Genomic DNA, 11,278 nt, shown 5'->3' with positions numbered 1-11,278 from the left:
TGGTTTGAAAATTTTATAGAATTTATGAATCGAACCATCTATTTAAGCATAGTTCTGTATCAACTAAATATCTTTAATCTAAATTCTGGAGAGAAAAAAAGTCCTATGCCAGAAATATAAACAGATTTGAGCTGGGTTTGTACGGATTTTTAGAATATATAAACAAAGGTGGGCTAATTTGTCCGATTTCTATATAATTTTCAGCTTAATTTTATAGAAATATCTAAATATACACAAATTCTAGCAAATTTTCATCTTGAGGATGTTTCAGTGCTTTCCAACCTAAATCCTACATAAGGCCTGCACTCTGCTAATGTGGTTTAATTTTGTCTCGGGCTTGGGTGGCAGTCTTTTATTTCTGGGTTTGCGGCGAAGAGATCCTTGCTGAACGGAGTATTTTTGGGATGACTAATTGAGTAGTCTGTTACTATTTTATTTGTGATTTAATTAAAAATAGTGGAGAAATACCATCGCTATTTGTTCAAAATCACTACTAACTTATCACCCCAAAATATCGATATTATATCAATAAAAAATTTTCTTTAATTGTTGATTGGATTAGAATGGTATTTTCAGTTTGCATGAAAGTTTTTATTGCATGAATAACAACCGTTTGTTTTCATTGTGATGACTGAAAAACCCACTATTATTTTAATACCTCTTGCTAACAAATATAAATATATAATGGCGAAAAGGCTTTCCTCCAAAACATATCCTATGATGGCCATCCCAAGATTATGACAGAGATTATACTAGATCAAGGATTGGATAATAGAATGGGGTCTAATTTTCTAGATATTGGACCTCTGGGACATTCCAAAAGCACACATTTACTTGAAGGCAGCAACAACATTGCTCCATGACCTGACGCATGAAGTGATGAGAGGTTCATGTGAATGATATGAGCTGCATAGAAGAGCATTACGTATGCGAGGCTTGTTCTGGATGCGAACTGCATCTTCCTCGAGGAGACTCGGCTATGGTAAGCGAGTAAATTTGGGATCGACGTAGCCGCGAGATGACATTGTTCCACGGTAAGTACAGACTCTTAAGAGAGTGTGACTCCTTTTGGGTCACTCATATTTATCGGAAGATGAACAGTGCTGCTGTCTGTATTGCCTCTTACACGGCTCATTACTCTAGAAAATTTTTTTAGAAGAACTACGCGTCTGCTTCTCTATTTTGCCAACATTTTTTTTTTCTAATTTTGTTGGCTGCACCTATATCCAAGGCGCCGTAGTAAAAAAAAAAAATTACTAAATTTGGATGCCCAAGGAAAATAGAGGGCGTGCTTTTTTTTTTTTTGGTCAAAACGGGCATTTCATTTCCAATAAATCAAGATTGAGTACATCCTGCCAAGTCAAGGAAAAGTAAACAATGCAACAAATGGGAAACACCTGCTAGACTTGTCCAGATGACCTCCCCAGAGTGACGAGCCACATATAAGGCGACCCAGTCCGCAGCTCTGCTCACCTTACAATACACATGACCAATATGGACAGCTAACATCTTCTGAATCAGTCTGCGAGTATCCCGAATCAATGAATGACCGTCACCATGTCTATCCACTCCCCATATCAAGTCAATCACCGTGGCAGAGTCTCCCTCAATACACAATCTGTCGACCCCAACACATATCTCGCATATCGGATGCCCTCCTAGGCAGCTTATAGTTCCGCCCCAATAATAGTCAATCCTGATGTGCTCCGACCTCCAGTTGCAATTAATCTACCATACTGATCCCTAATAACAAAGCCCACTCCTCTGAAAGCTCTATTCATCGCCATACCGCTATCAAAATTCATCTTAAGACAACCAGGGGGTGGGGTACCCAAGAAAGAGAAGCATACCTAGGCGCTGCAACAGTAGAAAATGTACCCTAGATATCCCTAGCCAACTCAGATGAAGTCGATGGAGTCACCGAAGAGACTTTCGTCGCCTGTGTCATGGCTTTATCCATTACAAACCTCGAGGGCGATCCTCTCCCCTCAAACAAACATCCATTCCTATCCAGCTATATATGGACATACCTAGGCGCTGCAACAGCAGAAAAGATACCCCATATATCCCTAAGGCGTGCTTCTAAGTCACCCGTGAGAGAGCTAACCAGCCGTTGCTCAGGTGTAGAGCTGATCAAATCCCAGGCCGGGCTCTACAGCAGAAATTAGGCCCGATGGCTATGCCCAGGCTTGCTCCGGCCCGACTGTCGGACTTAAATTTTTGTCCAAGCCCGACCCGACTTTATAAATCTGATCCCAGGCCCGATCCGACAAACCCGACCCGACAGGCCCGATTTTTTCTTTGTTTGGAATCTGAAAATGGGTCAGAATGACCCAACAGCTTAATGGGCTCTCTAAAACTGAATCTATTTTTCTACCTTTATATATAAAATACAGGCCCAGCCCGATTTTTTAGTCGGGCCGCTTTTCCTGCTCAGGTCCGACCTATGGGCCTTTTTTTAATGCCCAAGCCCGAAAACCCGGGCGGGCCATGATCAACTCTACCCAGGTGTAAAATATAGAGTATATTATAAGAAAAAGGGGTGTAGGAATATCGGTACCCTTTCGTCGGAAATCAAATCCATCTCTATCCGTTCGGTGTTGGAGCCGCAAGTGTTAGCCCTCTCAGCGAAAACCCCAGCTTCAAAAGCAGAGTGGAGGAGATGCAGACACGGATGTAATGCAATAATAATTATGTGAAACGGGAGGAGGAAATCACGAAGAAAAGATTTCTAAATTCCTCTCTAGCCTTCATCCATGGCCTCCATCTCTACGTCCTTCCCTGTCCCACTCCACCGCAACTCCGTCCCTTTTCGGCCCTTCTCTCTAATTCTCCCTTTCTGCTCTCTCCCAACTCCAGTTCTCCCGAGGTTGTTAGCTCTGAGAACCACGGGAACGGATGGGATACGGGTCAGGAGCCATGGCGCCCAGGATCCGGCCCTCCTGAGGAGGCCATCGCCTCCTTCGCCGGAAGACGGAGATTCTGCGATCAGTTCCGACGAGGACGCCGTGGACAGAAACCCGGTGGAGGAGGAGAAGATTAGACGCAAGAGGCCGAAGGATGAGGAACGGGTGGACTGGGAGGACTTGATCCTGCAGGACACTGTGCCCCTTGTCGGTTTTGTCCGGATGGTCCTCCACACTGGAAAGTAAGCACTCTTCAACTAGACTATTAAGGTGGTCTTTCTCCATTCTAATGTCAAGTTTAGTACTTGGTTGGTTGACTTGGAACATATTTGGTGCAGTTGGCCATTTTTAATTTCTAAAAGGAATAGGTTACATTTTAATGGATGAAATCCTGCGTTGTTGTCTGACTCACGTGTTAACTAAAAGCTCATAGGATTTGCATTTTCTGATCATAGAGTTGGATAAAAAATTTATGTATCGTAGATCTTTCAAATGGATTTATCATTCACGTCCCTGTTGCTTAATTGCAAATGCTGCAAAAGTAGGTTTATGCTTGTGATGGAAAGCACATTGGACTTGTATGTGGTTACTAAGGTTACTCTCTTGTTTGTCATATCACTATCTAAATTTAGCTTTATTGACAGTCTATTCATTTGTGGAAATGAAGGTTAGCTTTCTAAACAAGGATTTAGTTCCGGTCCTTATCGCTACATCCATTTGCAAGTTATGGACATGAAATAGTGGTGTGCGTGTGTGTCACTATACTTTTGGTTCCAAGTCATAGCCTTGTGTATTCTCTTGTTTAGTGTGTATGAATTACTCGAAACAATTCAAAGCACATGCTAACCTGTGATCAACAAAATATCTAGGTTTTTTATGATTATAGGCTTCAATTGATCCCTTAAATCTATCTTTAATTGTTCAAAACATGTCCATACACTATTCAAAGAAGTGAAGTTGGTTAATTGAAGAATATTAATGTTCTTTAGTTTAGTATGCCAATGCTTGATCTTCTTTCTTAGTTGCATACCTCATGATGTTGATGTGACACGTGCTGGTGTGACACGTGCTGGTGTGGTAAAACATAATTTGCCTTTGGCCAATATGGGTGAAATATGCAATAGTTTAATCTTTGGTGCTAACTCCACTAGATATTCATTTGGAGGGAAAAGGTATTGTAAGAACTGATCATTAGAAAGAATATGATTTGATCACCCATGAGAGGAGTTTGCATTACTTTTTCTAAAAGTTATAGAATTAATCAGCAAGTTCATTTATAAAACTGCATGATATTGAGCATTAAATTCATCATAAGTAATATAAAGCAACATGATTTTTATCAAACATATTCAGGGCTCGAATCACAAAATTTTAGTGCTTAGAAGTAAAATAGAAGTCTCAGAATTTGAAATGTATTAAAAAGATGAAACCTATAAAGATGCTAGAATCAAAGATGATTAAGAATATTAGATAAGAATAAAATTGTTAGTCAGCTTAATGCTTGATTCTCTAGATACTGTGCATTAGATATGGCATGATTTGGTCAACCATGAGTGGAATTGCATTACCTTTACCAAACTTTATAGTATTAATTATTAAGTTCTTTTGTAGTCATAAGCAAGAAGCTGATGAGGGATAATAAAATTGGTAGTAGTGGTGGAATGATAAGCAATCACAGTGTGGGCTGTAGGAGACCTTTCGTAGGTCATGAAATGATATTATTATGCTAATCAAGGTTTGCAATCTTGGTATCAGATCCTGTACGGGTACCATGTTGATACAATGTTGGTATGATGAGTATAAGGTTTGATTCAGCATACCAAGACTTGGTCCGCCCTTTATACCAAAGTATAGGTTTGGTGCTAATACGTTACATTATGCTCTGCACTACAAACCTTGATTCTAATGTAAAATGCAAATCAAAGAAGGGCGTTGCAAATGGAAACGGATACTAAAGGGGCTCATAGGTTCATATTGGATCCATGAAGCAAGAACCAAGGGTCATAGACGAATAAAAAGAAGAAATCAATGGCCAAAAGATTCATTACCACTTGCTAGAACTTTGGCAATAAATATGATTCACCTGGGAAGGTGTGAAATCCTCCAAATCTTCTTCACAAAATGTTTGTGGGGCATTTGTCTCAAGAAGAGAGAGCATAATTGTAAAAGCCTAGCTGGATTCACTATTAAGTAATGGAAGATTCCAAGATTGTAACTTCCAGACTCTAGTGTTTATGGATAGTTTGACTCGACCAATCCGTTACATCCTAATTGGAATCAAGCAATGGGCTTTGGCTTCCTGGTGAGCAATCACTAGTATCTGACAATATTACCGGTGATGGTCATAGACAATGCAAGGGTCATAGTCAAGGTCCGCCGTGCCGGTACCGGTCGGCGTACTGATGGCCGGCCGGACCGGTACGGTACCGGTCCGGTACGTACCGGCCGGTATCGGTACCGTACCGGCCGGTATCGGTACCGTACCGGCCGGTATCGGCGAGCCAGACATTTGAATTTTTTTTTTAAATGTTGTCTCTGTTGGATCTTAAATTAAGTGAAGATTAATGTTTTTTTATTGCTTTTTTTATGATTTTTGATGTTTTTATGTTTAAATTTAGGGTTGAAATTTGAAACATAGATGATGCATGTTATGCCCGTGGCCACTTCTTTAGGAAACCACGCGCGGCGCGTGGTTTCTGAAACCACACCGCGTCGCGCTGTGGTTCATAAAAAAAAAAATCGTACCGATGCGAACCGGTACGAGGCCGGTACCAAGCGGTACCGGCCGGTACGGGCTCCGTACCGGCCGGTTCGGCTAAAAGAACCGGGAGATACCGGATTTCTTGTGGTTCCGGTACCGGTCTAGGACCGGACCGGTACGTACTGGCCGGTACGGCATTCCATGGTCACAGTTAACTGTTTGATCAGCTAACATAGGCTCCAGACCTCCAACAAGTTTCGGCAACAATTTCTGGGTAACAATGATTGAGGTCGGCTTTTAGGCACTAGTATTGAACACGTGCTATGCATGTGAAAGAATGTGGTAAGCATGGATGGCTATGACAAATCCATCTAGTCTTCAAATTTGGATTTCTTCGGAGAAAAAGATGAGTGGAAGCATGGAGTGTTGAGATTCACAACTAGATTTGTACTTGTGAGATTAGAAGAAAAAATAATGTGTTAAGAGCGATGTATTTTTTTGTTATTTCTTTTTTGAAAAAATTCTTGAAATCTAGTATTTTGTTTATTCCTTTGGAGTTTGGACTCCCTGGAATCTCGTACTTTTTTTGTCTCTTTGGACTTTTTAAAGACCTTTTTTTTTCCTTTTCTCTGGACTCGGTGCAACCTGGTTTCCTCGGGACTCTTCCTTAGGACTTTCCATTATATATGTTTTTTATGTCACATGTGATCATGTGAATCGGTTAAATGTCTGCCAAGCAGACAACTCTTGGGACATTTCATTATATATGAGTAAGAGATGTTATACGAGTAAGAAGGGCTGAAAATAAGTATTCAATTCACCTAGTGGTGCAGAAATGTAAGCTTATTGTTGGGAAGCATGCTAAAGTACATTTGTACCTATCCAGGTATGCAGTTTTTCACCTTGTTGAAATCTTCCAATGAGCATTTAATTTTCAGAAACCTGAAAGTTGACTTTCTTGATGTTGGAAAGAAGATTTACTGCATTAGCTCAGATGAGGGAATGGTGCTAATTTTATAATTTATATTAAAAAATTAATCAGTATGTGGTAAGATTAAGGGATTTAGGTATCACTTTTGCGTTTGTGTAAGCTAGCTGCCATCATGGTACATGTGTCATATTGATGTTTGGCATGCATTGTCATGAAAGATGTGCAAGTTTACTAGAAGATTCATTATCAGAATTCTAAGATAAATTACATTGCTCTGTTTTTCTTGTATATATAGATTAGACAAATTTTTATTGTTTTATACTAGTGATAAACATGTTTTGACCAAGTTCAGTTATTCTTCCAACTATGCTATAGAAAATTGGCATTATATATCTTCATAAATATTCGTATTGATGACTGTTTAACATCTACAGTTATTAGTTTCATCTAATGTCTTAGGGGACAATGTTGTCAACTGCCTTTATCAGAGTCAAAAATTTAGGAGGATTTACAAATATATTTATGCACTAATAACGTGTCGTGTGCCATGGCATAGTAATGATATTCTCCGAATTATTTAAAAAACCTTAAGTTATTCTTTTCTCTTAGCCGAATGGTTTTCTGAATTATTCTCCATAAACAAATTAATCCAGAACTATTCAGTTGCTCTTGAATTATACATGGATTTAATGATTTATTCATGTGTTATCTATGAGATTTTATTCTTGCTTCTCCTACACCTATTTTAAGTGAACAAGTGTACAAATACTTTAGGAAGCTTACATTTCCTCTTAGCTTTGTTTGTTTTTTTTCCTAATATAAAGTTTTGCAAACTATTTCTGAACTTTTGATGAATTTTCTGGATTTTTTCCAAATTCGGAATCCTTTCTCTAGCTGAATAATCCCAAAAACCGAAATTATGATTATGCCCGGTGGAAAGCGCTTGTACATATTGTGACATTCTTAATACCATCTTATGTGTTTCATGTGCTCCAGTAGATTGTGGTGAGCATAGGCTAGCACCAGCATGATGCAGTAGGCTAGTGTGAAGTGGGTATTCATAGATATTCATTTAGCATCTACAAGTCATAAGGATCTGAAACAATTAAATAGATATATGTGCACATGCACATATATATACACATACATACACACATATATGGAATGCTGAATTTGACTATGAACATCATATAGGAACGTGAACCATATGCAAAATAAGTAGTAGACATTCCTAAATAAAACCCACCTTACTATAATGGAATAGACATAGAAAGACATATATTTGTTATCACTGATGGACATCATTTCCATATGATGATCTAGAGGCAAGCTCCTAAGCCCGTGAGATGTATCTTAGAGCAACTAGAAGACCTTGGCCGTTGTGTCTCTGATGCAACATTTCCTCATTTCCTGTAGTTAATGAGTTTAGAGCAAGAAGAAATGATCTAATTGAATTTTATAAAGAAGGAGCAAATGAAGAAAATATGCGGCTAGCTTTGACTCAATGTAGAGCCACAATTACATTCTGTGTTAGTTTTATATGTCAGGCTTTCAAATTTAGAAGAACAAAGGAAGGAAAAGCTTTGGACTGTCTATGGTGAGTCACCGGTTTAGATGAGAAGCAAGACACAAGCTTATATCACTATATATCAGTATTTATTTTGCATGTCAAAGACATAAGCACCAATACTAGATAATGCACTTCGATGCCCTTAAGCATGGTTTGTATGCAGCCTTGTACTATTGGCAATGACTTATTGGCAGGGTATGTATGCAGGATAAGTTATGCTACAGTCTAGCACTTTAGCCCTGGGTTAGATTTGTGAGATGAGTGATCTATATATCTTATGTATTAATAAAATTGGTGTGGATTGTGTAGGATTTTGAAACTTTTCATTTTGGATAACTAAAAGACGTGCATGTGTTGCATTTTGCATCACATTTTACCTTTATGTAGCTGGATCTTTTTACATATTGTGCACCTCTTTGAATATTGCCTAATAAAAAATAACTGAGAAATGCTTCTTGTTATTCTTTCGCACCTTCTCCTTTCATTACCAACCAAATCGTCGCTTCTGACTTGTTTGAGGAGGGCCTGATATTAATATTGCCACGATAAGATTAGTAACTCTGTTTTTTTTTTTTCAAGAATCTTTTTTTAACGTACTAATGTCCTATATATCTTTTTATTAGAGACACAAACTATTAATGGAACACTCAAAATTTTTAGTAGATGATATTTATTGGTGTTGTAAAATCTGACAATGTACTATGTCTTTGGTATTGTTCTGATGATCTATATATGAAGTGTTTAATCTATAATTTTGTTTCTACCGGAAATCCTTCCCTTTTAATAATTATGAAAAATTTATTCAATGGTTTAACATAAACAGTAATAATTTGGATTCCCTTCATCTTTAGTTGCAGCTTAGTCAATATTTACTGTTGCATTGCATTATATATTGAGTTTTTAATTTTATACTGCAGATGATGAATAATCAAGTGTACATGATATTGCTTTTAATCTTAATTTTGTGTTACTAAATGTTCTTGCAATTGCTTTTTACAGGTACGAAAACGGTGACAGACTAAGTCCAGAACATGAAAAAACAATTCTGGAAAGGCTGCTTCCATATCATCCACAGTTTGAAAAGAAGATAGGATGTGGAATTGATTTTATCACAGTATGTCTTCTTAAAATGCTTTTGTTATTAACTTTTCTTTACCTGATACAATCTAGAGTTTGATAGTTTTATTCTCTATACACTGACATCTGAATCCATGCATATGTTTATCGTGTTCATTTCATCTTGCCCTATGCTAAATCTGTAAGAAGTTACTGGTAGTAAACAGATATTTAATATTTTTATATATTATTCAATAAATCAGTGTTGAAGTCTTGAACCACAGCTTGACATCATTTAGTTTGTTAGCTTATGGAGCTTCATGAGATGGGTATTCTGTGGAAATTCACTTTGCATCATGTCCATATTTCTATGGAAGGCTAGCTCTTGTTCTTAAGCATGTATATCTTTCATTATGTTTTATCTTAGCTCCTGACCATCTGCCATTCTGTCTGTCGAAATTAGCCATAGACCATTTTATGGAGGACTAGATGTATCTGAAAGCTGAGAGTTGATACATTTTTTTTTATCATGTTTCTGTTATGATTGTAGAATTAATCTTGAATCTGGTCACAATATTAAGCGAAGCATTTATTTTACCATTCCTCTGTGTAACGCATGGGTTTCACAAAGAAAATCTTGTGACCCTACAAATTTACTACTGATAGAGGACAAGAATTTAATTACAAGATAGGAGCAGCAGTAACTGATTGCCTTAACTCAGATGTCGTGTCTTCATATAAATATAGCAATAAGAAATGGAATATTAGAAAATGGAAACTTATCTTTAACTGATATTAGTAAGAATTGAAATGAACATAAAGATATATATATATATATTTTCCTGGAATACCACTATGAGATGCATTAAATATGTGAAACAAAATGGTTGAACATGATTTATTGATAGAGGTTATGTGAACTCATGTAAATATAAACATGTGGAAAAGGGTGCAATCCCTTCCGTTTCTCACAAGCCGTATGTCATATTGTTCTCTTTGTTCTGCTCTCTTTTGTTCCTTCCTTTTCTCATGTTCTTCATTTTTCCTTCCTTCTTTTTCTTTTTTATTCTTTTCTAATTTTAGTTCTGATTCTTTTTATTTGTTTTATTTGAGAATTAACACCTTTAGTGAACCAGTGGTTTTCTTTCCAATTGGACAATTCTACAGCCTTTTCTAAGTCTGTCTTTAACCGCACTGTAACGTGCACGATATGCATTGAAACTGCTTCCTCAAAGAATCACGATGACGCAAGTTAGAGCCACAGTCTGTCAATCTGAAAAATATGACATATCTTACTCTTTGTTTTATGAAAAGTTTCCAAAACTTGAGGTATTAAAAGAATGAAGGATGGAAGTATTGGTATGAAACTATGTTGAAGAACTTGCTTCAATGGAAAAAAGAAATAAAGTCTAGGAATCCATGCATAAGAAACATAGAAGAGGGACATCCGGAAAACAATTCCTCCAAGTACCTCCAAGTTCACAATGACAAGGTAAAATAAGGAGACCGGAAAATTTGAGAAAGACAGTCTAAGGAGGGGAAAGGGATGAGAGATACAGGAAGATTGAATTAAAGGCAGTGGAGGCAAGGAAGATGGACAAGGGAAGAGAGGAGAATAAGCAAGAAAGAAGATAGATAAATGACTAGTATTCTTTTACTTATCTGATTCCCATATAAACAACTTTTTTTCTTAATTGCATGTGTCTGTTGAGATTTAACGCTCAATTCTATTATTACTTTTCATCTGGCAGGTAGGATTTCATCCAGAATTTGAGAACTCCCGTTGTCTGTTCATAGTTCGGAAGGATGGTGAGATGGTTGACTTCTCATATTGGAAGTGCATAAAAGGTCTTATAAGGAAGAACTACCCCCTGCATGCAGATACTTTCATTCTCAGACATTTTCGAAGACGCAGGCATACTGATTGAAGTGACTCACGGGACAAGGTGCCCTTATGTATGTATGTATGTATAATTACTAACCGTATGCCAAATTATTTTAAGTGAGATAGCACTTTTCTCTGTTTGTTATTCAGCAACAATCTTGTAATTTTTTTTATTTATATAGAAAATGGAATTCATTATTTGGAGGCCTGGGTCTCCTCTTCCCAACTA

At 37.5% G+C, this 11,278-nt stretch overlaps 1 protein-coding gene across 1 annotated transcript; it reads left to right on the top strand.

The window, feature by feature from the left end:
* Window positions 1–2,599: 2,599 nt before the first annotated feature.
* On the top strand, window positions 2,600–11,278 carry LOC103712510 (DCL-like protein). Its single transcript, XM_008799048.6, has 3 exons — window positions 2,600–3,148; window positions 9,108–9,222; window positions 10,916–11,278. The coding sequence occupies exons 1-3, from the start codon at window positions 2,757–2,759 to the stop codon at window positions 11,090–11,092; spliced, it is 684 nt and encodes a 227-aa protein (XP_008797270.1). The 5' UTR covers window positions 2,600–2,756; the 3' UTR covers window positions 11,093–11,278.

The sequence above is a fragment of the Phoenix dactylifera genome, chromosome 15 (assembly GCF_051530095.1).
Source record: "Phoenix dactylifera cultivar Ajwa chromosome 15, Ajwa_hap1_PhDact_Kaust_v1.1, whole genome shotgun sequence".
In the NCBI taxonomy this organism is placed as follows: Eukaryota; Viridiplantae; Streptophyta; class Magnoliopsida; order Arecales; family Arecaceae; genus Phoenix; species Phoenix dactylifera.
This window is presented reverse-complemented; position numbering and strand designations above follow the sequence as displayed.

What these genes read in the sequence shown, in the direction of transcription:
- LOC103712510 (XM_008799048.6), top strand. Translation starts at nt 2,757, where the DNA reads ATGGCCTCCATCTCTACGTCCTTCCCTGTCCCACTCCACCGCAACTCC. An exon ending in ATGGTCCTCCACACTGGAAA is followed by an intron (nt 3,149 to 9,107) that starts GTAAGCACTCTT and finishes TGCTTTTTACAG; the next exon opens with GTACGAAAACGGTGACAGAC. An exon ending in GTGGAATTGATTTTATCACA is followed by an intron (nt 9,223 to 10,915) that starts GTATGTCTTCTT and finishes TTCATCTGGCAG; the next exon opens with GTAGGATTTCATCCAGAATT.